Genomic DNA, 24,959 nt, shown 5'->3' on the forward strand with positions numbered 1-24,959 from the left:
CTGTAGAAGTAATACTAAAGGAGGATGTAACCTGTATGGTCTTCCTAGCATGTAAAACCACATATGTTTCTTAAACAACTTTAATCTTCACAACCTCAGGTCAAAAAAGGCATCAAAATTTATCTACCTTTATATCAAGTGGAAATATCAAGCGGAAGACAGGTAATACCTATTACGCTCTTGTACAGACTGTGAAACATCAGTGATAGTTACCACAAGTACATATGTACTATAAAGAACTGTTTTTACCTTCCTTGCCAGCCCTATGCTAAGCCTGAATGCAGGTTTCTGGAGCAAGCAATGGTTTAAAGCTGAATTTTTTATTAAAATGTAAGAGCCCTACCTGTGCAAGTTTTGGTCTTCACAACCCCAATAGCTGTAGCTGTAGTCATAAGAGGCCATTTGTGCTGGAACACCTGGCTACAAAGAAGGAAGCTATTTAACCAGGCAAGGCACCCCATTCTTCCCTTTAATCTGTAATAATTTGAATTTGTTAACTTGAGGGTTGTATTATGATGCCTCTACCTCCCTACCCCCACCTACGTTTCTTTGCTTTGCAAAAATTATTTCTTTGTCTCTTTTTAACATTTGAGAAAGTTTTCCAGAAGACATATCTTTATTTCTAAAGATCAAAGGAGCTTTTTCTCCTAATATCTGCAGAGTGATGAATGAGGGGATAAGTAATGTACAAAGAAATCTTGCTACATTATGAAGGAAACTGGAGGTGCAGCTTTGGCACCAATGTGCAGATACCAAACACAGCTTTCCTGTGGCAAAAAAAAACCCAACACTCTTTGATTTGTATTCTTCAAATACTTACCTTTCCTAGGTAACCACAAGACATAAAAGTGTATTCCATTTTTTAAAAAAGAGTACAGGCCAGAGAGGTGTAATAATTACATTTAAAGTATTGTATTCTCCCTTTAAAGCCATCTCTGAGTATATTTATGAGCAACTTAGTTTGTACAACAGTTGAGCCAGTTTCAAGTTACATTTAATTGCACAAAGGTCCTGCATTCTCTGCTCAGCAGCTATAATTCTGTCCATAATTCTGTCTGATTTTATTACTGCATGTCTCTGCTTCTAAGGATGAGACATCTAATCGAGTTTATGTCCTATTGCATCATTATTTTTTATAGGAAGCTTGAAAAGTCTAACTAGGATGCTTAAAACCCATTATTTTATCTGTAATTCTAAGACATTATTACTTATTACTCTATAAACGGAAAACACTTATTATGATTTCAAACACAAAGGAAAGTCCAAAACATCCCTAGAAACATTACAGACTGGACTAAAGCCTTCAGAACCCAGACAGTTAATTTTTGCCCTTACTGGGAAGTAGTAAGGATTCTGCAAGAGCTTGTTTTGGGTAATTGCATTTCCAGAGAGATGTGGGCCAGTCTGGGAGTCCAGGGGAGACCAACAGTGCCCATCAGATGTCTAGAAAACATGAATGTGAAAACAGTGGAACAGTGGGGAAATACTGAAAAAAAATATGTTGGGTCTAGAGCACAAAGACGCCAAGGAGCACTGATGAATGTTTGGTAGGCTGCTGTTAAAAAAAAAGAAAGGGAAGGAAATGTTCTTCCTACCTTACAGCTAGCAAAGTAACAGGTTGAAAATAGAACAAAAAAATTTACATCAGATTTAAGGAAAAGTAAGTTTTCTAACAGTTGTGGTAGTTCAACACTGGAATTGATATCAACTGGAGAGCAGGGATTTTCCATCATTGAGATTTTAAATCTGATTGATTTGATGAACAACTGTCAGTCAGGACACTGGAGTTATGACAGTTTATTGGTGCATAAATGGCCTGACCAGCCATATTTTCAGTACTATATGATGTGCAGAGGTGAAGGAGAGGAAAACTCTCTCCCCCTATCATCATGACAAATAGCTGTGTAAATGGTTTACTTCTGTTGGAAAGAAAAATAGAAACACATCTAAGTCTTTCTTTGAGCATCTTCCCACATTTTTACACTTCCTTGAATGTGTGAGCTACTAGAAAATAAGCTAATATTCAGAAATACTGGCTGCAAGGCTTCATTCTTCTTGTAAGTGTGTTCAAAAGCTCTGGCTGGTAGAAAGATTTATGGGGAGAAAACAGAGTGAGGAAACACTGTATTGAAACCAGCTCTCTGTGAGTCAGAATCATGATTACTATATGGGTGAGCTTACCTCCATCTCATGGATGCAACCTCACAAAAATTCTTCAGTGGAGGAAGAGCTGGATGTCTTCGTGGAGAGACATCCCTCACAATGGGAAAGTGAGACTAAATTTTGGTATGATAGTATTTCACTGAAAAAATATGCAGCTGAGTAGCTTAAAAAGTTATTGATGATATGCAACTGAGAATCCTAATCAAGGCCTAAATCAGTACTGATCAAAGTGAGCAGCAGGGGAATAAACACCAGAAAGATATGGAAATGCCTTCTGCTGTTTAGACGCTATCTCTGAAAAACTGTCACACTGATACCAGCCTTGACAAGTCAGCCACCTCTATTGATATGCTTCTAGAGCCTGGTCCTCTCCTTTCCTTCACAATTCAGATAAAAGATGGTAGGGAAAAGTGCAGATAATCTTACTTGATTAGGAAATGACTGAATGTAAAACAACATGTATTAGCATTATTTCTTTATATAACATAAATATCAAAATAACTAGGCTCGGTATCTAGGATACCAGCTTGGGAAATGAGAGATCATAGAATCATGGATGTGACTTTAAACTCAGCTTTTACTACTTTCTACTTGTGTAGACTTCAACAGATTACTGGATTGTGTCTAGGTTCTGCATTTCACCAAAAATCAAGATAAAAATAAATTTCCCTATCTTTCAGGCACATGAGTAGATTAAAAGTACTGAAAACTGTAAAAGGCAATGATAGTAGGACCTTTAAAAGTTAGGGTTAAGTACCACATAACTGGATTGGCAATAAGCCATCACTTAGATGTCCCATGGGAAATACTGCTATTGACAGGAAAATTTCTTCATTTATTTCTTATTATCAGTACAACTACTAGCCTTTTCTCAGCAGGATAGCTATTCTTTCTGTCTTTTTAGTGATTTTTATACTGCCTGTTCCAGGTGTTATACAGTATAGTATTTTGAACACATAGAAATCTATTTCTTTCACATTGGCCATGAAAAAGGCTTAGACCGCTATCTAGGCATGGAGGTAAAATCCTTGGTCTATAAGCTTTTACACTGGCAGAAAAAGCAGGAGCAATCACGGACACTGGATTTACACCAGCTGGTTTAGAAAAAGTATTTGTAAAAAAATCCCAAGGCTTTCTGACAATACATTTTAGTTTGCATTTTACTGGACAACAGAGCTTTTTGGACAGTAATGATACACAGCGCTTTTAATCTTCAGGGTGTTCTGCAAACAGGAACTAATGTCTGCTCTACAATGGAGATCTTTGAGCTCTCTTTTGACTGACACTTCCTGGCTTTGGCCAGGAACATGATCACCATTGTGTGGCTTTTCAATTTGTTTATTTCTACTGCTTGACCTCACTTAAGTACACTAACTTTAGTGCTTTTATTCTTATCTGTCTCAGCATAATGGAAGGGAGAGGGAGGCAGAGACCAAGAACTAAGGAGCAAAACTGAGAACATCTCATATGACGCCAGTATTTTTTTTTCCACTTCGATTCAAGCAAAAGACTACTAGAGAGTAGGAAACCCTTTAGCCATGTGTCCTTGGCTTTTTACCTATTTAACAGAGGTCTTGCACAACCTGTGTTTTATGTGCTGTCACCTTGATTTCTCTATATTTTAGCTGGTCTCCTGGTGCCACTGTTTGCCATTGGCCTGCCTTCAAAGCAAGTGCCTGTGGACAGTACTCATATGGTATGTAACATACTGTATGCTTTGACAACTCATGTGGTCTTAATGGGTTTCCCAGTTACAGACGTTAGAAGAGCAAGGCAGCTTGTTCTGCAGGCTGCCACACAGAAGTTCTTATGAATAAATCTTTTAGATAGAAAAAAATAAATCATTCTACAATGTTTGTTTTTTATCTGGTAGATATAATGAAGCCTTTCTCTCCTGCAGCAGGGAAAGTGCAAATAGGATATTCACAATGTCTTTTAAATGAATAATGACTTGGCAACAAGTTAACTTCATTTCTATAAGGGTTCATGATATCTTCAGTGCTTGCAGATAGGTGACATGTTGAAGAAGGATGTCTAGAAATCAGTGATGACCTTTGCTGAGCTATCTTATTGCATGCTTTCTTTATACAGAAAGAAATGTGTTTCAGAAAGCAAGGTTATTTATATGCCTCACCTTACAAAACAGAAAGGAAATGAACCTTGCTGCATGGACCATTTCCTTTGATTTACTTAGAGCTTTTGAAGTGGTATCTCATGATCTTGTTACCCTCTCTTGTTTTCCTTAACTTTGTTATCTTGATCAGCTTTCAGTCACCTCTACCCTGACTTCTGATCCTGGATCCATTGTCCTGCCTCTTGTCTTCTTTTTCTCTGTGTGAGTTAATAGTCTAACATACGTTATTATATAATAAAAATAGTAATGCATTTTTACTGGTAAACTGAAGACCACTCAGCAATTTAACTGCCAGAATCTCTAAAATTAATTCAATTTTTTAAACCTTTCTTGGAGCCATATTTCATGTTATACAAGATTTGCCTGCCCTTCATATTTCTCACTTACATGTTAACATTCCCATTCCTGTAGTCTTCATTTTTATCTTCAAATTTATATTCTTTCAAGTTATTCTAATTTCTTGAAAAACAAACAAACAAAGGTTTTGCTGTTTGGTGTTTTTTAAACTAAAATAGTGTAAATACATTATGATGGTAATACCACTCACCCATTTAACTGTGTATGTAAATAATGGAAAGGTATTTTTAACTCACTGTACAATTCTTAACATGATTGCTCAATTTCTCTGCATAAAATCAGAATAAACTCTGAAACAGACTGGTTGCCTAGTAGAGTTGGGATAACTATGGCTTACAGAATCTTTTAAACTTAGTAGTTTAAACATAACAGACATATACCCAGCATTCACTATAAATCTAATAGTAGTTATCAGTTATTCTGGTTTGATTATAAATGACATGGTTTTCTGCTCAGTCCCAGGTATCTGTAGTTCCCACCAAACACCTTCCTTTGTTGTGCAGCTTGTATTCCTGCCTGCTCTCCCCACTGCTTTTCAATATGGGGGCATGCAGTGTTAGGGGGAGGATGAAGTAGCCTAGTCAAGTTCCCCGAATTTGTTTCTGATATAAATTAGAGGGGGGGTGGTGGTGTTTGGTTTTTTTTTTGTTTTGTTTTGTTTTGTTTTTTTAAATACTTCAAAAATGGGTTAATTTCCCAACAGGAAGCAGAACGCTAATTTTCCACCACTTTTGATGATGAAAAATTTCTTTGACCTTCTAACCTGCTCTCACAGTTTGGCAGAGGAATCAGTTTCGTTATCTTTATTTCAGAAAGAGAGACTTCCTTCCAGTATAAGAATTCATGGCTATCAAGCTATTTTAAGGATATTTTCCTTTATTGCTTTTTTCCGCAGTTAATTTTTCCATGTTCTCATAGACATTTTCAAATTATGACACAGCTGTAAACGGTATTTTTATTTTGAAGACACAACTACTTTAAGACACATGTATTGTACTATTTTAAAATGTAATTGTCAAGAGGAACCTTGCAGTGTTCATTAATAATGTGAATGTATTCTCCATACATAGCCTGTGCTATAGCATCTCTTCTCCACCCTATGGCAGCAATAGTGATGTATTGGTTTTGATGCTAGATTGTACATGCTGTTGAGTATAGACAGTGTTTTATAAAGACTGGAAGAAGATTTCAATAGCACCTATAAAACAACAACTTTAAGCTGACTCACATTGACCTCAAAAGGATTAATTTCCTAAATTCAGGCATGTATGTAAACCAGGAAAGTGCTGGAATCTTAATTCTTACTAATGAGCTGATACATATGGCAATTTCAGTGGTTCTTAAAAAGTAGTGTGTTTATCTGCTTTACCTTTATAATAAAATTTTGGAATTACAAAAGTCAAAAGTCTAAAGGATAGACTAATTCAACTGTTATTGTTTCCAAATAGTTTTATTCTGCATGCCATTTTTTCTATCATTCTTCCACCTAATTCTTTAAACCAAGTAATTTCTTTAACAATCAAATCAAGTACATTTGCCCTGTCAATGGAAATAATTGTTATCAAAGATTCCCAATGCACACAAGATCAAAAATTGTTATTTTTGCCTTTTCTCTGGCTAGAGATAGAAGGTTTTAGATAGAACTTTGCATTTGTTTGAATGTTTACATGTTCACAATTCTCAGTTATCTCTTGAAAGGAAAATTAAGCTGTCCTTTGCCATCTTCTTAGTTAGGGAGAAACTCAGGTGGATGTTTTCATGCTCTTGAAAATTCAGCAAATACATTTTCTTCTTAAATTGTTTGAATTTGAAAAGAAGCTCAGCATTTTGATTTGTTTGCTTTTGTATCGGAAGAAACCAAGCAAAGCTTTGAAATCTTTAATGTAGGAAAACAACCTTACTCACTGGGTCACTATGCACCTGCAGAGTTTTAGAACTGGAAGAGAGAATCTGGACTCAAGGGGTTTTTTTTAAGACCAATTACATTGTTTCTTTTGTTGGTTTAACTCTCTCTTTGCGTTCAACAGTGAGAGATCTGGTATCTGGCTCAGAGCCGCTTTCTCACAAATTAGCAATTATTTTTTTCCAACAGATGACTTACAGGTTTCAAATTTGAAGTCTTGTTCTTTTAAGTTATTCAAAAAATGGGAACTATTTATCTTCCTGTATTAGCCTTTTCCCTGTAACTGATCAAGTGATATATTTGCTTGATAGATGACTTCCAGTTTAGAAATTTGAGGAAACTCCTCTTTTTGGGGGACTAGCTTGGCAAGTTGTATGGGACTCAGGTTCACACAGAAGGCCTTGCTGTCTTTTATGTGACTTCAACCTGAGTAGAGCACTCAGGTGTCTTCCATTGTCCAGCCTGAGCTTTCTGTCAAATCGTCAAAAATTGCCAAGCATCAATTTTTCAGAGGAAGAAAGTCGCCCAATGAAAAGGATATAGAAGAGTTCTGAAAGTCTATTCTGGTTAAATGGTGACTCTGCACAACATTCTGTATACATAGTGTGTTGAAATTGTGGTTTTACCTATATGTACCAGTCACAAATATCTCAATTTCATAATACGACTTTGTGAAGTAACTCACAAGGTAACAACTGTGACTTGGGAGTGTATTTCACTGAATTACTTGAACTCAATGGGATGATAAGAATTGGTGACGTAGCATAATAGCGTTGAGCTGCTATGAGTTTACCTTTGCACTTTTAAAGTTATATACCAGTTAATACCAGTAGAGGTATTAAACTCAAAATAGTTTGACACACATCTTACTCCACAGGTCATCTGATTGTGCTACTGAGTTTAGATGTAACTGTGAGATTTGCTCTGAAGCAAGATCTGCTAAAGACAAGTTGTTTGAAGTGGTCTTAAATACATACATTTTAAATAAACCCTTCATTTTGAGGATGTAAATAACAGTATACAATTACAGACTAAACATTCAGGGTCTGTGGAGCTAACAGGCGGTGGAAACTCAGTGTTCAGTTCAAGGGATAGAGAGCACAACATTTTCTAAAATGGAAAAACCCTCATTTCATTCCTGCGTAAGTGGAGAAAAATTGTATTGGTTCACATATATCTTGCAGCTAAAAAAAAAATAATTTAGTTCAATCTGCTTTTAAACAAGTTTATTTATACTGAGATAACATTTGGAAAGCACCCTAGAAACAGGAAGATGTGAGTTTCTGTTTCTAATCTCAGTGGTCACACGATACATGGCCTTAAGGTAGTAAGCACCATTCAAAACAAAATAGATTTTTTCCATTCATCTAGCATATTTTGTTAAGTTGTAAAAATTTGAAACAAATGTACTCAAAGATTTTTTAAAAATCAATGATATCATCAATCATATATATATAAAGCATATGCACAAATAATTAACAATTATTTCCCTGTGAAGAAGTTTAAAGATTTGGGTTTTTTTGGTAACAATTACTTGAGGCAATCTTGTATATATTGTAAAACTGAGGTAATTTTAAATCACTTTTGTATGTATAAACTTGATAGCTTTTACACTTAGATGATTAAGAGAAGAAATAAACCAAGGGAAGTCCCTGACTGGTGGTGGTGTCTGTATTGCTAGAAGCTGACATTTTGAATTCAGCATTTGAATTCAGATTTGTTCATACTTACTTTAATTCTTAGAATTAAATCACTGAAACAGGATTCACTATGATATGGGTGGAAAGTTTTGTCCTTGCTGATGTAAGATAAGACAGTAACTGCTGCACAGATTTAAATAAAACAATAATGGTGGAGGTTGAAGAACAATATCCATGTCTTCAAAAGATGGCTTGAGATGTCTACATTATGTCATCAGTGATTGGGGCACTATCACGAATGCTCTTAGCACACTGAAGAAATAAGAAGTCAGCTGCAGTGGTGGGGCATGAGAGAGCCCTGGCCCTGCCAGCCCCTAAGGAACTAATGGCACAATTCTGTAAATTTTGCATCAGCGAGGACTAGAAGAAATTGCCTAATCTCTGTTGATTTCAATAAAATTAGGCTGACTTATCTCAATCAGGAAGGACTGGTGAGGTCACACCTTCACCTTTTTCTGTATTTTTTGTCTTATGTCAGTGAGATGGTGTGGATCATTGTTACACTTGGCAAATCAACACATTCTTTACTTAATTAATTTGTGATTCAGCAGGAGTCATATAGAAATTCCAAAGGCTTAGACCTTTCAGATGGGAAGCACAGTTTTAAGAATCTACTGGAGCAAACTAGACGTTTCTTTTCATTTTGCTCTATATTGAATTTGAAGATACTGTTTCTTCCAATTTTATAAAGGCATAGCTGATACTGGTTCACAGGCATATGTTCTGTAAAATAAAAACTATTTCACAAAGAGTTTTGGTAGCTTTGTGATTAAGAAAGTCTTTTGTACAGTACACATGGATACAATATTATTCTCTCTGTAAAATAATTTCAGTATGAAAGTATTGTTTTGTTTCCTTTTAATTCCTGTTCTTTTTGACATAGACTTCTCTGCACTAGTTTCCCAGTGACGCCAGTTAGCATGTGGTGGGCTACAATACCGTTCTACCAGTATTAACCTATGACCAGACTCTTTGTTAAAACTAATGAACACCAGTGGGGGCTCTCTTTTATAGTGCACTTTCCCCAAAGTTAAACATAGAGAATTTCCCCCTATATTTTTACTTTAACCATTGAAACAATAAAAAGAAAACATAAAATGAGCTAAAGAAATTTGTTGCAGCTTCACGGTTGACTTTAGCTTGCCTTGTGTTGGTATGTGGAGACTTACTTGAAATGTTCCTCTTTTTTTGGCTGGTGATAAAGTCAAACGTATTAAAGTCTTTCTTAATTGGCTTCTTACAGTCTCTTTACCCCCTGCCACTTGTGTTGAAAAGGCCATATTCTGCTTACCTTACCGACAAAAGCAGTTCTTTTGTCTTTTTTAGTGGTTATACATGTGAACAGAGAAGCAGAATTTGATCCAAAGGGATTAACTTAATTTCAGCAGATTGAAAACAGTTACACTTATTCACAGTTTTAAAATGAGCAAATGCACATGCCGTGTCTTTTTTCATTATTCCTGCTGGTTGTCCATTTGTATCTTTTGGGATGTAACTGTATGCACTGTAAGCAAAGATTTTCTCTGTGTATTTCTGCATCTTGTCTACATATTCAGATTTTTTTTAAAAAAAATACAATCAGAATGTGTATCTAGTGTATGCACAGGAGTTGATAAACCACATCTCACAGCATTTCCTAATTAGTTGTAGGGAGTTTTGCCTGTGGAAAGGCTGCAGTATTGGGCCTATTAACTAATTCCACTGTAAATTGGTACGTGTGTTGTTATTTACTTGGGAAACAAAGCTTCACTTAAAATGCATTTTTAAGGTAACCTAATTATCAGGCAATACTGGTTTTCAGCCTCTGGAAAACTTCCCTCTTCCTAAACTGTTAAACGTAATTCTGACATCTTGTTTTTACTAAGTCCCTATGATTTTGCTTGGTTTAAGTTGGCTCAGATGCCAAAAAAACCCCAACAAACAACAAAACCCCAAACAAAACCACTGCCAACCCCCCCACTTTATGGTTACTTTTTTCCCTATAAAACCAACAAACTAATCGGAATTACTGTTTGGAGGTAGTTGGGAATACGTACCCACACAGCATAGGTTTAAGGAGCTATTGAACACAGCTTAGCGCAAACCCCAGCTGCATTTGGTTTCTGTGGAGTCTAAACGTCCTCCCTTTTCTGAGCCTTAATGTGTGATTTTTGTTTGTTTGTTTTGCTTTTCATCTCATACAACTGATTTCTAGAAAGAATTCTTGCAGCTTCGTAGCTTACCCTTCACAGCACAGCTGGCTTTCCTCTCCACACTGCATTGCTCGGCTTTCCCCTAAGGCACGGTGGTCACCTTTGACACCACCAACGGTAGGTAAAGCTGCAGTAGTTATGGTGAGGAGCCAGGCTTTCAGAGGGAGCTGTTTATCTGTTGCTTCTGCCGTTTATGCTGACGTTAGATGTGCATTTAAAGCTTTTGCTCGACTCCTCGTTTACACACTCCTCCGCTGACAAGGGCTGGGGTGGGAAGTGACGGGCTTCCACGGGCAGCTGCGTGGCGGGGGCAAAGGGAGCCGGGAGCCGAGCTGCAGCGAGCCGAGCCGGAGCGGCCAGCCCCGCCGCTCCCCAGGGCTGCGCCGGGGGGCTGCGCAGGACGCGCTGCCGCGGGGCGAGGGGCGCCTTTCACGCTGTCGGGGCGCACGGCGCGTGCCTCTGCGCGGCCGGCGGCGGGCGGGGTGCGAAGCGCGGGGTGCCGCGCGCCCGCGCAAGGTGCCCGCGCGTGGCGGGCTGCGCGCGGAGCCGCCCGGGCGCCGGCCTGCGGCGCGGCGGCGGGGCCGGGCGGGGGGGGCGCAGGGGGGCCGCGCCGGGTGCCCGCCCGGGCGGGGCGGGGCGGGGCCGGACGGGACGGGGCCCGGCGCGTCCCGCCCCGTGGGGGCGAGCGGCGGGCGGGGGCAGCGCGGTCGCCGCCGCCGGGGCGCAGCTGCCCGCCCGCCGCCGGGCGCTGTGTGCGCGCACTGGCCGCGCTCCTGCCTGCCTGCGCGCGCACGCACCCCACACCCCCTCGCCGCGCGCTGCGCATCCAGCGGTGCCGGTGCTGCCCGCCCCGCCGGGACGCGCGCGTCGCCCTCGCCCGCAGCTGCTCCGCGGGCGCCCAGGTCCCTGCGCGCTCCCCGCCCGGCAACGGCCCGGTCCGGCACGGCCCCCCGTGTCCTGCCCGCCGGCGTGCCGCGGGCGCGGAGCCGGTGGGGATGGGCGGGAGGATGCCCCTGAGCCGAGTCTGCTGCGTGTTCTACCAGCTGTGCGTGCTGTCAAGCGGGCTCGCCGCAGGTAGGTGCGCGCCTTCCGCGGGAGCGGGCCGAGCCTCGGGCGGCCTCCGTGCCCCGGCGGCTGCTGGTGGCCGGTACCTGCGGGTTGCTGAGCGCCTTGACGGCAGTGCCCACCCCTGTAACCGGCGGGTGATCAGATAATGCGTGCCCCCGCCGTCAGGGTGCGTGACAATGCGCTCGTCTGTACGGGATACTGATTTGACATGCAGGGCTGTCATCTCAGCGGTGCCATTCCTGGCGTGTGTAGGCTGAATGTGTAAATGTAACCGTCTTCTGTCTCAGGCTGGTGCAGATTGTGTGTAGTCATATGTTTATAAACATAACGCTGGTACACTGGGAACTCTCGTTACATTGTGGTGTGGTGTGTGTGACACACATACATAGCTAATCAGTGATTATAATTTAGTTTGATTGTAACGATGACACAGCATGTGCATGCATCTGCCACTTTTACATGCACTCGCCAGACGTGCGGCCATGGAGCCTGTGTGCATTTGGCTGCGTGTTTGAAATTATAGTGGGTCTTGCAAGACATGCTGAGAATGGGGTTGAAATTGTCACACTTTTTTGTTCAGGTTTTCCCTGCTAAAGTAACAGGGTTTTTTGAGCTGTATGAAAAAGTTGCCACTTTGTCTAAATGATGAAAGGTTTGTGCGGTGCTCCATGTGTGGAGGTGGTGGTCATGAAGAAGAACATCCCCGGCTAATGGTACAAACACAGCTTCTGTCCAGCTTGACCTCCCGCTCTTTCTCAGAGTTTATCACGGCCCTGGCATGTCACAGACCCCTGAACAGGCACAGAGACATCTAGCGGCTGGCCCATCTGCCATGTGTAAGGACAGGGTGAAAGGGCCAAATGGAGCCCGGTGTGTTTTGGGTGGCATGCTTGGTGGGCTGGGACCCAGGAGTGTGTCGTGAGAGGACAAGGGTAGGTTTTTGGCAGGCACTGTGTGCTGCTGGGTGCTCTGCTCGCTTAAAGCGTCTGCTGGTCTTCCCACAGGTTTCCATGCTTCAGAAGAAACTGAGGAGTGGGAGATCGTCTTCCCCGCGCTGTGGAGCAGGGGCCAGCAGGAGCCGGTGGGTGGCAGTGGTGGTGGTGGGGGCTGCAGTGCCGACCCCAGCTGTGGGAACCGGAGCAGCACCCTCGGCGCCTTTGTCACACCTAGCCCAGTGGCCGGCAGCTCCCGGGAGGTGCGTTCAGTGTCCTCCTCGGTGGATGGGCAGGCACAGGCAGTAGGGGAGGCAGCAGAGGAAGAGGACACTGAAGATGAGTATGAGTCTCAGGAGTTTTACCACTGGTCCCCCCTGCCCCAGGGGTCTGGTGCTGCCTCTCAGTTGCCCCTACCACCGTCGCCCCCCGCCACCAACTCCAGCAGAGGACGGAGATGAGGTGCTGCTGAGGATCCCAGCTTTTGCTCGGGAGCTCTACCTGCTGCTCAAGAGGGACAGCCGCTTCCTGGCTCCTGGCTTTGCCGTGGAGGAGCGACTTGGGGGTGAAGGCAAAAGCCTACCCAGTGCTGCACAGTCGCAACCTGAGAGAGCTTGTTACTACAGTGGTGCTGTCCTCCGCTACCCGGGCTCCTTCGCCTCCTTCAGTACCTGTGGTGGATTGGTAAGATGACCTTGCATGCAGGGGTAGCACCAAGGTCTCCATACAAGTGTCTGCTTTATCTGCTGCTTTTCAGTCCCATCCCTTTCCTGAGATCTTCTTTTTTCCATACCCTCTTGGGTTCTACCTTTATATGTGCCCTTATTTTTAACCATTTTGCCGTTCATGCTTTTATTAACTGACTCATAATTTTTCTCAAATCCTACTTCTGCCTTTATACCATAAAGTTTTCATGTTCTTTGTCCCATTTCCAGTTACACCTCCATCTCTGCCCCATGCCTTTCTTTTTTGGATCTCCTTTTTATTCTTATGCCATTCTCTCTTCCACTTTTCTCATCTCCATCCCTAATTTTATCGTGGTCTTCAGTGTATGCCTGTAATTAGTTACCTCCATGTGCACTCTCCTTCCTTTTCCCTATATCATCATCTCTTCTCCAGCCCATCTGCAATCCATTTGTTTTTCATTCCCATCCTATGTTCTAACGTTACCTTTCTCATCTGTGTTATCTTTCACATCTCAGATTTCAGACTGTTCTGTCTTTCCTGCTTCTATCAATATTTTACATCTGCTTTCTCATGTTCATTGTTCCTTTTCTTTCATTCTTCTCATCCCTTTGGCCTCTGTTCTCTACCTCACAACTTCCCATGTGTAGTACCTGTAGCTGGATTTGGGACTCCATACCCTTCTTTCCTTTCAGTTCCTCTACAGAAGTACGCAATGAGTATATTCTCAGCAGAAATGTTAATACAGTCAGACCTTTTGAATGATTGTTGCTTCTGTGGCATACCTCCCTTATTTAAAACAAATTTCACCCGCTATAATTTCTATTGGATCACTTGTGATTTTTACCAGATAAAGACCAGAACTGGGCACACTGACAGCAGCAGTGGTGATCCAGTGAGCTGCAATCCCAAGATACTTGGGGGTGGATGGAAAGAGTAGAAACCACCTGGGATGATGTAGAATGCTGGCAGGATTTTAAATGAAAACAATTGTTACTACTATTATTCTCATTTCGGGCTTTATATAGTATCATAAATGCACACGCCTGCAGCACTTTACAGAATATAGAATACAAACAGTAATGGCACTAGGGAGAGTTAACATCATCAGGACCCTGCATTTTTTGGGTGGCTAGATGGGTGTAAATCACCACAATCATAATAGATGTTTTCTTGTATTTCTTTCTGAATTTGAACATCTAACTTCTTCCGTTGTTGATTCTTGAAGATATGCCTGCCTGGTTTTTATTTGTATGGTCATGAAGTGAAACCAGGTAAAATGTGGAAATTTTGACTGCTTATTCCTTTGCCTGTTTGGACTTATTCAAAATTCAAAACCCAAACTGAATGTATGGGAATTTACACTAAATAAAATATTTCCTCACACTCCTGCAAAGTGAAACTGCCAGGTTTCACACAACTTTTAAGTGGTTGGCATCTAATTATTGACATTATGTCAGATTTTTCAAAGCATGGTAGCAGAATTAATTGTGGAGCGAAATGTTGGAAATCAACTGAAGGTGGTTTGAAAGCAATCAGGTAGAGGATTTTTGTGTTCTGGAAAAGCATTTGACTTCTGTACTCCCTGCTCTTGTTAGAATTTTGCCTCTTGCTACATTGTGTATGGGTGAAATTTGGTTAGAGAAAATCTATGCAAAGAAATTGGTAGAGAAAATGATCACAAATGTCTGCTCAAAAGTGATGTACATTATTACATTTCTGTAATTCCTTTGACTTGATTTATAAATTGAAATTCACTGTTTAAATAGACACCAGTTCTGTAGGTGCCCTATTAGTAATTTTTGATTAAATCAGACTTTTCCTAGGAGTACCAGCTTACTCCCAGTCTATTGGGCATCTAAGCATGTGCGCGCCCAGATCGTGTGCCCCAAGGCTGCAGTTGAAACAGAAACTATTCTGTGTATCTCAAATAAAATTGGAAACTGTTGCAGATGTTGATTGGTGGTGTCATGATCCTCGACTGCATAGTCTTGTTTGCAGTGAAATAGTTAAGCAGCTGTTCTCCTTGAGAGTGTTGCTGCATCAGGCCATAGTGAAAAAAAATTGCAGAGTGCTATTATGTCACATTTGTCATAACAAATCTTAGGGTTTTTTTATTCTTTATTCAGTCATTGCCTGGGCTTTATTACATATGTAAGTTGCTCTGTTTCCAAGAGTCTTGAAAAAACATTGTACATACATTGCATATTCCACCCAGTTTCCTCTAGGCCTGGCCCTGCAGAAAAAGCCAAGCAATATTTCAAAGTACATTTTCTCTTTTAAGATGTAAAAATCCATTGAAACTTAAACCTACAAATATTGTGTTATAGTTACTGCAATTGATATATATATATATTATTTTAAATATAAAGAAATTTTGGAGAAAATAAGGTATGAAAGCCTTAGATAACACTCTCGTTTCAAAGCCTTGCAGACTTTTGGTTAGTATTCCTAGGCTACATACACCTTGGAAAGCCAAACAAGTGGGCTAGAAGTCCTTTAATGTGCAGCTTAGTTTCCACTCAGCAGTTTTTCTGAGTGTGAAATACAGTATCTCTAAGAGCAAAACTTCTACCATTCAGCTCTTTAGACAGTAGCCTTTTTGAGAATCTTTTTATTCACTGAAGAAAAGTTTGACAGACAACAGTGATTTTGCTACACAGGAGGAAGCATGAAGAAGTGTAAAGCCCAATGGAAAAGGTTTGACCGTCGTAAGCAGGGGAGGGTCACACATGGCAGTACAGATATGTGGCTGATGCTGTAGGGCTAGTTTGTGAAAAGATACTAGATCTTCAACAAAACGAAAAAAAGGCCTTGCATGCAATTGTTGTGCCATCCAAGTTAGGACGTTTGTGTTAGTTCCAACATCTCAAGGCAAGGAGAGACCTGAAATGCCAGTGACATTCAGGAAATTTAAAAAAATGTCTATATGGAAGTCTTAACTGCTCCTTCTATAGGCAGGAAAAAGAATATTGTTGCAGATGTTAGGCACCTCATTGCCTTGAAATGGGATTTAGATGTTTTTTTAATCATTCACTGGATGCAGTTGGGTAAAGCATGTAATGCACAGCACAGTGTTAAAGCTTCATTGTATTGCTTATTCACAGTTCTTGAGAGCTTCTGTAGTGGTTTTTCTTGAGCTGTTCATCAAAAGCCAGTACAGAGGAGTGATACTGATGTGGTTCATAACATACCATGTTAATCATTTAAATATACAAGTCAAACATGAGGGCTGGATTCCCAAATAGTTACTAACCAAACTCTGACTGCCAGCATTGGCTTCATTTGGCAACCTATCTAGCTTGACAAATTAAGGAGACATAACTCACTGGATATTTTCTAATCAAACTAAAGACTGGATATATGCATGGACTGCCTAGAAACTACATCACCATGACCCTGGGGTAATCTCAGAGCTGACATGATCAGTAGTGACTGCCCTATCCAACTCCTTGGTGAAACACTTGTGGATTCCTATATTCTTTGTAGCTCAAAGAGATTTGATCTGGGTGTGTTTGGGGATTCTGCACTGATGCTGTAGGAAGATTAATAAAGAGAGATTTCCAAGAATTCTTCATCTGTATGCTGACTGCCTACTTGTTCATTGTTAACCAAACACCAGGATGTAAGAAGTCCTACTGATGCCAGTGAGACTGCTCTTCTGAAAGTGATGAATTGCAGAGCTGGACCATTAGTTACTTAAATGGTCTTTTCTACTGCTTGCTTGTGTTTTTCCATATTTGAAATAAGAAAAAAAGCATGTCAAATGTTGTTGAACAGTTTTATTTGTAACTATTAATATATATAACTTACAACTGGTAGTTCTTTTTAGAGTATGCTGTAGGAGAAACTTACTGTGGACTTAGAATTAAGAAATCTGTCTACTGGTTGTTTACAGATGATCTCTGCTGCTAGCATGGAAGTTGAAGTAGCATCAGTGCATTTCCCCAAAGAGAGCTTTAAACACAACAAATGTATGCTTTAATATTTTTTTTTTTTCCTGAGGACTGGATTGCTTAGGTAGTACTCTGGCTATGTGGTGATAGGCAGGGGTTTTCCTAATGTTTCTACTTCTTTTTCATTAAAGCAGTCTGCAATAACTAGAGAACAGCTAAGTAGAAAAAGGATTTGAATGTCCTCTTATACCTAAAGCAATGGGATATTATTAGGCTGTTAGGAAGTGCAAACAGGAGCAAATGTATAGACAGAGGATGGGCAGGAGAATGCAGCTCCATACGGCTTTGCTTTCATTGCAGTACTTAGCAGGTTGTCTAACAGAACGTCTGTGGCGATCTGCCTACCAGACAGCATTGCCAGCTGGGTTAATTTACTGGAGAGAAGCTTTGAAATTCATGTGTGGTTGTATTTTTTCACTGGATCTTAAGAGTGTGAAATGGCCAATAACATATTTATAGTTCTCTAAATTCCTAGAGTCAGCGTCAAATAGTATTTGCAATGAAAATCAATGTGCATTTTTCCAGTGACTGGAGTGGGAACAAGTCTTAACACATCTCCAATCCAGCTGAGGGAAGAGCTCTCTGTAGAGAAGCATATGGTGCTTTTATTAGGCCTCATCAACCATTAGGAAGCAGGTACTTAAAAATGTGATCAATAGTTTGTAGACAAGTAGTCCAGGTGTTACACATACATTTAAAGAGTACTATCCAAAGAAATGCTGCCCACATCAGCAAAATAATGGATGTCAGTAGTTCTGTGTCATGCAGAGATGTGCCAAATACCATTGGATGACAACTTTTTAACAAATAGTTCCGATTGTGACATCCTACTGTTACAATAAAACTGAAATAAATTAGGATGTGAAAGAAACTACGTGCTGCCTTTGACTGATGGAATGGTCATATGGTACTTCAGTTAAGATTTGTAAAAAACCTGAAGCACCTTTACAGTAAATGTATGATCTTCTGTATTTCTGACACAAACTGTGTTTTGAAAATTAGTGCTATTAACTAATTGTAAGGGAATGACACATGATGGATATAAAATATTTTAGATTATTTTTTTTTATATTCTAAATTCACACAGCCCTTGAATTCAGGACACATGATGGAGCTGCTACAAAACTGGAATTTTTTATTTTGTATGTATCCATTGAGGATAGTATGACTTTACAGGTTGTCTCAAAACAAACAATGAAATTTTAATTGAAATTCTCAATTTGTGAAATGTATTACTGAAATTCTGCACACAGTCAGTTTTGAGGATAAACCAAAAGGGTTTCTCAGGCTGAATCCTTGTTTTGACATCTTTCCTCCTAGAGAAGGGATTTTAACCACAGCAGTTCAACCTTTTTATATGGGAAAACTCCCAATGAATACAGTTATTAGTTACACTTCCTAGTGATTTCTTCAGTGAGAGTAGTGCTTGACGTGGCAAGTATACTTGAGTTTTTGGACAGTTCGGACTGTTCTGGAGGGTTGTACTGAACATCTGCCTTCTGGTTGTACAGCCTCTTTCAGTAGCAGTGCAACACTTAACCTGCCACAACTCCTTTGGTGACATAGGATCAGACTGATGGGGAGTGTATAGATTGGGTGTGAGTAGTGAGTCTGGCATTTGTGCACATGCATGGTAAATGAGTGCACATGCAAGGTAAATACTTGCTTTTGTAAGCATCCCTGCTTTTGTGGGGCTCTTAGAGCAGGTGGTTGGTCAGAAGCAACTCATGGGCTTCATAAAACGCCCTGAGAAGCTGTGCTGTTACAGTTTGTGAGCTCCTGGTATAAGGGTCTGAGATGTCTTAATAGGCTTCTTGCTTTGATCAAGCTGGAGAGCACCTATCCCATTACGCATCCTGGATCATACAGTACCAACATACAAGCCTGAAATGGGGAAAGTACCAAGCCTTTTGTCAACCAAAAATAATACCTCTGCCTCCCCACTTCAGTGTTGTTGCAGTTACACATTGATGTTGAGTAACTCTGGCACCAGATGCTTTTCCAGAAGAAACTGGAGACAATTACAGCTTCTTTTGTGCTGAGGGTAAGCATTAGAAAACAGAGATCATAAAAAAATGTTCATTAAAAAGGAAAGAAAAAAAGATCATTGGCAATATTTATGGTCCATTTGATAAATACAGGCTAAAGTTTGATGTTGCAGAAGGAGGATTATAAAATTAAATAGGATTATCCTTAAACTCTACCAGGATGAAATGAAGTACACACTCCTTCCTTTACACCCAGCTTCTTAGGATCCTTAAATGAAAGAGAGGAGAAATACAAACAGTAAATATGTGTTTAGAACCCCTCTTTTTAAAAGATAAGGCAAACTCAAGACAGAAAGATGTGGGAAGTTACAGGCAGGTTTTTTGGAGGCTTTTTCAGTTACTTCTTTAGACTGCTAAACTCTTCCTTAGGTCAGAGTCTGCTTACTGTTGTGAGTTAAAGAAGTAAAACGTTGCTGAGAGGGACAGAAATAAATATGTGAATAAGGGTACTCTGTGAGTGTCCTTTACTGAGAGGTCACAGGTTCACAAGTTTTGCTTTATTGACTTTAACTTACACTTTATTTGTGTTTTAAACATCTTTAAATGGGAAATATAAAATTTGTCATCAGTAGAAACAGGTGGGTGAGGTAGGGCATGAGTGGAAATGTCAGCCCTGAACAGAAAGCAGCTTTGCTCAGTTATGAAAATCAGTTTCTTTGCAGAAAAAATGGAAGCACCTCTGGGAAAATAAAGTGTTGATCTAAAATTTGGGCTTTCCAGCTGTGCATAAGGTAGAAGAACGAATGAAATGTGATGGTGCTGCTGGGAGAATACCCATACTTTCAATGTATATGTTGAGTCTGAGCCAGGTTGTTCCTCTTGGATTTGCATAGGGAGAGAGGAAGGCAGCCAGTCTTCTAGGAAGTCTGGTCTCCAACAGGACAAAAGCTGTTTACATGAAGTTACTTTGGCATGCTTAGGCACAGGCGCATCTTCCCCCAGCAGGTTGTTAATCTCTCTGTTATACTAAAATCTCTTCATTATAATCTCACCTTGAACATCCGATGAAGCACAACTGAAAGCACAACAGTAAAGAAGCCAGAGATTAAAATCAAGTTACTATGGCCAGCAGGAATAACCAGCATATATGTACAAGCAAAGCAGTATTAACAGGCATTACTTTATCCCACCTGAACAGCAAGTTGATTATAAACAGAACTATTAAATACGGTTAATTTTTATTTTTTCATAAAGAAAGGTGTACTAGAGATGGTATCTTTTTAAATGTTTGATTAGTGTCAATAAGAACCGTAGATCAACAAAGATCTATGCAAAGATAAAGGACTAAAACCTCTGTTTCTATTTTCCTTCTTGAGTTCTACTGCTACAGTCTGTTGTCTTTTTGGATAAAACATAATTTGGTTGGATTTTTGTTTTGTCTATCAGAACTCTTGCTAATTGATAAGAAGGATAAGTCTTTTTAACATAGGAATGGTAGTGTTAACATAAAGCTGAAAGGTTTAGAAAATAAATTTTGATTTAGGCGTAGACTGTATTTGAACTATAACGATCTCTGTTTCCTTTAATATTAAACACTGTGGCATGGCTTGTGAGATGTTGGGCCAAGATGCCTCAGACCATGTGGTAATGATTCCTTTCTCCTTCTAAGAGCAATCCTGTAATCAAGTAATCACTTCAACCTGAGGCAGGTTTGATCTGTGATTCCAGTCCTGCTTATAATAGCCTTCTACTCTCCTAAAGTGCTTAGTCTCAGTACAAATATTTCCTTTGCAAGTCTTCTGATTTCCAAACCATAATTAGAAATATACTATCTCCAGAGTAGTTTTATTAAAAAAAAAAAAAGAGACTGTTGTGAATCACTTGAGATCTCTACCCATTGTAATTGATAAGTATAAAATTATCAAGGTTATTTTGCAAGATACAGAAGAGAGAAGGTAAATCAGAAAAAACAGGTAAGTTGATTAATGATTAAAGGTTTGACCCCCATCTTTGACAGAAAATGCTTTAAAAAGAAAAGGCAGAGTACTGAGCCTCTCCTAGCTACAACTGTTAAGGTTAGTGAAATTGGCATTTTCTTCAAGTCTGTATCCTTGACTTTTATTCATATCTCATGAATTTTTCTTCTGTAATAAATGAACCACAATTTTTAAAAGAAATAAATGTTCTCTGTGTTGCAACCCTCGTAATTTTATTTTAAAAGTGCTAGTTTTTGTCCTTTTTTAAAAGATCTCTTGAACCTGCTAGAATGCAGATTCTTTTTGGTAGTTAATGAAAGATTGTGATGGGGGAAAAAATAGGAACATCAATGATTTCCAAGATGTAATACCATAAAAATAAAGGAGCTGAGAAATTGAGAGGAAACAATGGAAAGGATCAGGTTTGAGACTCATTGTGGGGTTGATGGTCATTGAGGATATTCAAGGAGAAGTCTGTGAAAACTGGTGGTCACGTAGACATAGAATGCAAATGATGCACATCTCTCTGCTGCGTGATAAAGAGAGCTACCAGAGTAAAAAGGGATGAATCAAAGCCACTGGGACAATGAGGTGTTTGCAGAAGTTCTTCCCTAGAACATGTGTCTTTCACTGATGACTTTAGGGACACAGTGTGAGAGTTGGTTTCTTGCTCCTTGTTTACCAGAATCAGCAATGTGATGGAAATAGCGTGAAACATGCTGAGCACTTGCATGTGTGTGTTATATTGGATACCCAGACGGTAGTTGGTCAAACTTTTATAAACCAATAGCCAAAAATATCTATATTAGATTTTAAATCAGATGTACATCTGTTGTCTGTTAGCTCTTCAGTTAACCTTTTGTTGTTAACCTGTCATTGCCTGGATGATATGGTCTTCTTGTTTATTTCTATTGCTTCTAATAGTGGCATAAATAAGCAAATAATTGTTATTTGGAAGGGAAAGAATAAAGAACATTTCTAGTCTTAATTGTAGAACAAGGTATTTAGAATGATAAATCAATAGCGTAACATTATCTGCTAATAATACATGCATCTGCATGTAAGTGAATAGAAGTAAAAATTTTTGGAAGCCTGTGCTGTGAATGTTTTTCTTGGGTCTACCAGTACTTCAGTCAGAATTATTTTCTGAATGAGTTTTGCATCCAAAAATGTAAAATGTGCCCAAAAGTGACTTGTGAAGTGATTTAGTTTCTGTGTGATTATCCTCCAACAGTTGCTTATGTTCATTTTATGATCTTAGCTGTGCTACCTTAAGTTCTCATTAGGTGTCAGAAGTTTAACTGGGTCAAGTCAGGTCAAGCTTATTTAGATAGCAGTATGTTAAGGAAAATACAGATATTTCTGCAGTGATGTTAATTCAGCTGAGGACAACTTTTTATGATTCAGTACAGAGTAAATGCCCTGTTACGTCCCTCTGGGCTTAAGGGGGTAATGGCTGGGAGAAGTGCCCAAGTAATCACTGGAGCTGTTACAGTAATGCCATCTTTTATACAAAATGTTAAGCTGTGCTTCAGACATGCTTAAACATCTCAGTGCTCTTTTTGCCAGTGAGGCTGATCAGTGCCTGATTAGCCTGGTGTTTGGAGTATAATCTTGGTAACTTGGGTGTAACTGCTTCAAGGCTTCTTGTATGAAGTCCTTTGCTTCTCTTCTGAAGTTAGGACACAATAAGGGACAAAAAAAAAGGTGAACAACTGATATTTTGGGGTACAGCAGTGGGTGAAGGATGAGTTCTTATTCTTGGTAGGTGCAGGGAACATAAAGCCGCGTACACATACTGTCAGAACTTAATATTTAATTGTGGTGTTACTTAATTTGCTTACTAAAATTACTCTCTAAGTGTAAAACTGTCTGGATCTATAGAATCATTTAGGTTGGAAAAGCCCTTTGGGATCAAATTCCAACTGTTAACCCAGGACTGCCAAGTCCATCAGTAAACCTCTCCCTAAGCACCCCATCTGTGTGTTTTTTAAACACCTCCAGAGCTGGTGATTATGCCAGCTCCCTGCTCCAATGCTTGACCACCCTTTCAGGGAAGACATTCTTCCTAATATCCAATCTAAACCTCCCCTGGTACAACTTGAGGCCATTTTCTCTTGTCCTGTCACCTGTTATCTGGGAGAAGAGACCGACCCCCACCTGCCCACAGCCTCCTGTCAGGCAGCTGTAGAGAGCAGTAAGGTCCCCCCTGAGCCTCCTCCTCTCCAGCCTAAACAACCCCAGCTCCCGCAGCCACTTCTCAGAAGACTTGTTCTCTAGACCCTTCACCAGCTTCTTTGCCCTTCCCTGGACATGCTCCAGCACCTCAGTGTCTTTCTTGCAGTGAGGGGCCCAAACTGAACCCAGGATTTGAGGTGCAGCCTCACCAGTGCCAAGCACAGGGGGACCATCACTTCATTAATCCTGCTGGCCACACTGTTTTGGATACAAGCCAGGATGCTATTGGGCTTCTTGGCCACCTGGGCACACTGCTGGCTCATGTTCAGCTGGGTGTTGACCAGCACCCCCAGGTCCTTTCCCACCAGGCAGCTTTCCAGCCACTCTCCCCCAAGCCTGTAGTGCTGTGTGGGGCTGGGATGCCCCAAGGGCAGGATCTGACACTTCTCCTTGCTGAACCTTACAACATTGGCCTCGGCCCATTGGTTGAGCCTGTCCAGATCCCTCTGCAGAGCCTCCTGACCTCAAGCAGATCAACACTCCCACTCAACTTGGTGTCATCTGCAAACTTACTGATGGTACACTTGATCCCCTTGTTCAGATAGTTGATAAAAATATTAAACAGGACTGGACCCAGTACTGAGCCCTGGGGAACACCACTTGTGACCGGCTGCCAGCTGGGTGTAACCCCATTTACTACCATCCTTTGGGCTTGGCCAGCCAGCTTAAAAGCACAGCACAGAGTACATCCGTCCAAGCCATGAGCAGCCAGTTTCTCCAGGAGAATGCTGTGGGAGATGGTGTCAAAGGTTTTACTAAGGTGTAGGTAAATAATATCCACAGCCTTCCCTCATCCACTAAGTGGGTCACATCGTCATGGAAAGAGATCAGGTTAGCCAAGCAGGACCTGCCTTTCATAAACCCATGCTGGCTGGGCCTGATCCCCCAGCTGTTCTGCATGTGCTGCATGATTGTGCTCAGCATGATCTGCTCCATAACCTACCCTGGCACTGGGGTCAGACTGACAGGCCTGTAGTTCCCCAGATCCTCCTTCCTGCCCTTCTTGTAGATGGGCATCACACTGGCTAACCTCCAGTCTTCTGGGACCTCTCCAGCTAGCCAGGACTGTGGATAAATGATACAGAGTGGCTTGGCCAGCTCCTCTGCCAGCACCCTCAGTACCCTCAGGAGGATCCCATCCAGCCCCACAGACTTGTGCATGTCTAAGTGGAGCAGCAGGCCACTAACTCTTTCTTCCTGGACTGTGGGGACTTCATTCTGCTCCTTCTTGTTCCTGTCTTCCAGCTCAGGGGGCTGAGTACCCAGAGGGCAACTGGTCTCATTATTAAAGACAGAGGTAATGAAGGCATTAAGTACCTCAGCCTTCTCCTCATCTTTTGTGGCAATGCTCCCTGCCACATCCAGTAAAGGATGAAGATTATCCTTCCTCCTCTTTTAGTTTCTAATACATTTTTAAACATTTTTTTGTTGCTGTGTTGTCTTTTATGGCAGTAGACAGCCTCCATTCTAGCTGGGCTTTTGTTTCTCTAATCTTTACCCTGCATAACCTCACAACACCCTTAGAGTCTCCCAGAGTTGCCTGCTCTTTTTATTTTTTTCCTTTTTTTTTTTCCTTTTTTTTCCCCCCTCTCCTAGAGTTCCAGCCAAAGCTCTTTGTTCAGCCTGGCCAGTGTTCTTCCCTGCTGGCTCATCTTTCAGCACATGGGG

The 24,959-nt window shown here is 40.8% G+C and overlaps 1 protein-coding gene across 1 annotated transcript in view; it reads left to right on the top strand.

The window, feature by feature from the left end:
• Nucleotides 1–11,115: 11,115 nt before the first annotated feature.
• Nucleotides 11,116–24,959, top strand: part of ADAMTS19 (ADAM metallopeptidase with thrombospondin type 1 motif 19) — a 150,724-nt gene continuing 136,880 nt past the window's right edge. Inside the window, 3 exon segments of the mRNA XM_055791485.1 lie at nucleotides 11,116–11,523; nucleotides 12,522–12,874; nucleotides 12,876–13,133. Of these exon segments, the coding sequence (XP_055647460.1) occupies nucleotides 11,445–11,523; nucleotides 12,522–12,874; nucleotides 12,876–13,133 (690 nt within the window). The 5' untranslated portion in view covers nucleotides 11,116–11,444.

Source organism: Falco peregrinus, chromosome Z, assembly GCF_023634155.1.
Source record: "Falco peregrinus isolate bFalPer1 chromosome Z, bFalPer1.pri, whole genome shotgun sequence".
Classification (NCBI taxonomy): Eukaryota; Metazoa; Chordata; class Aves; order Falconiformes; family Falconidae; genus Falco; species Falco peregrinus.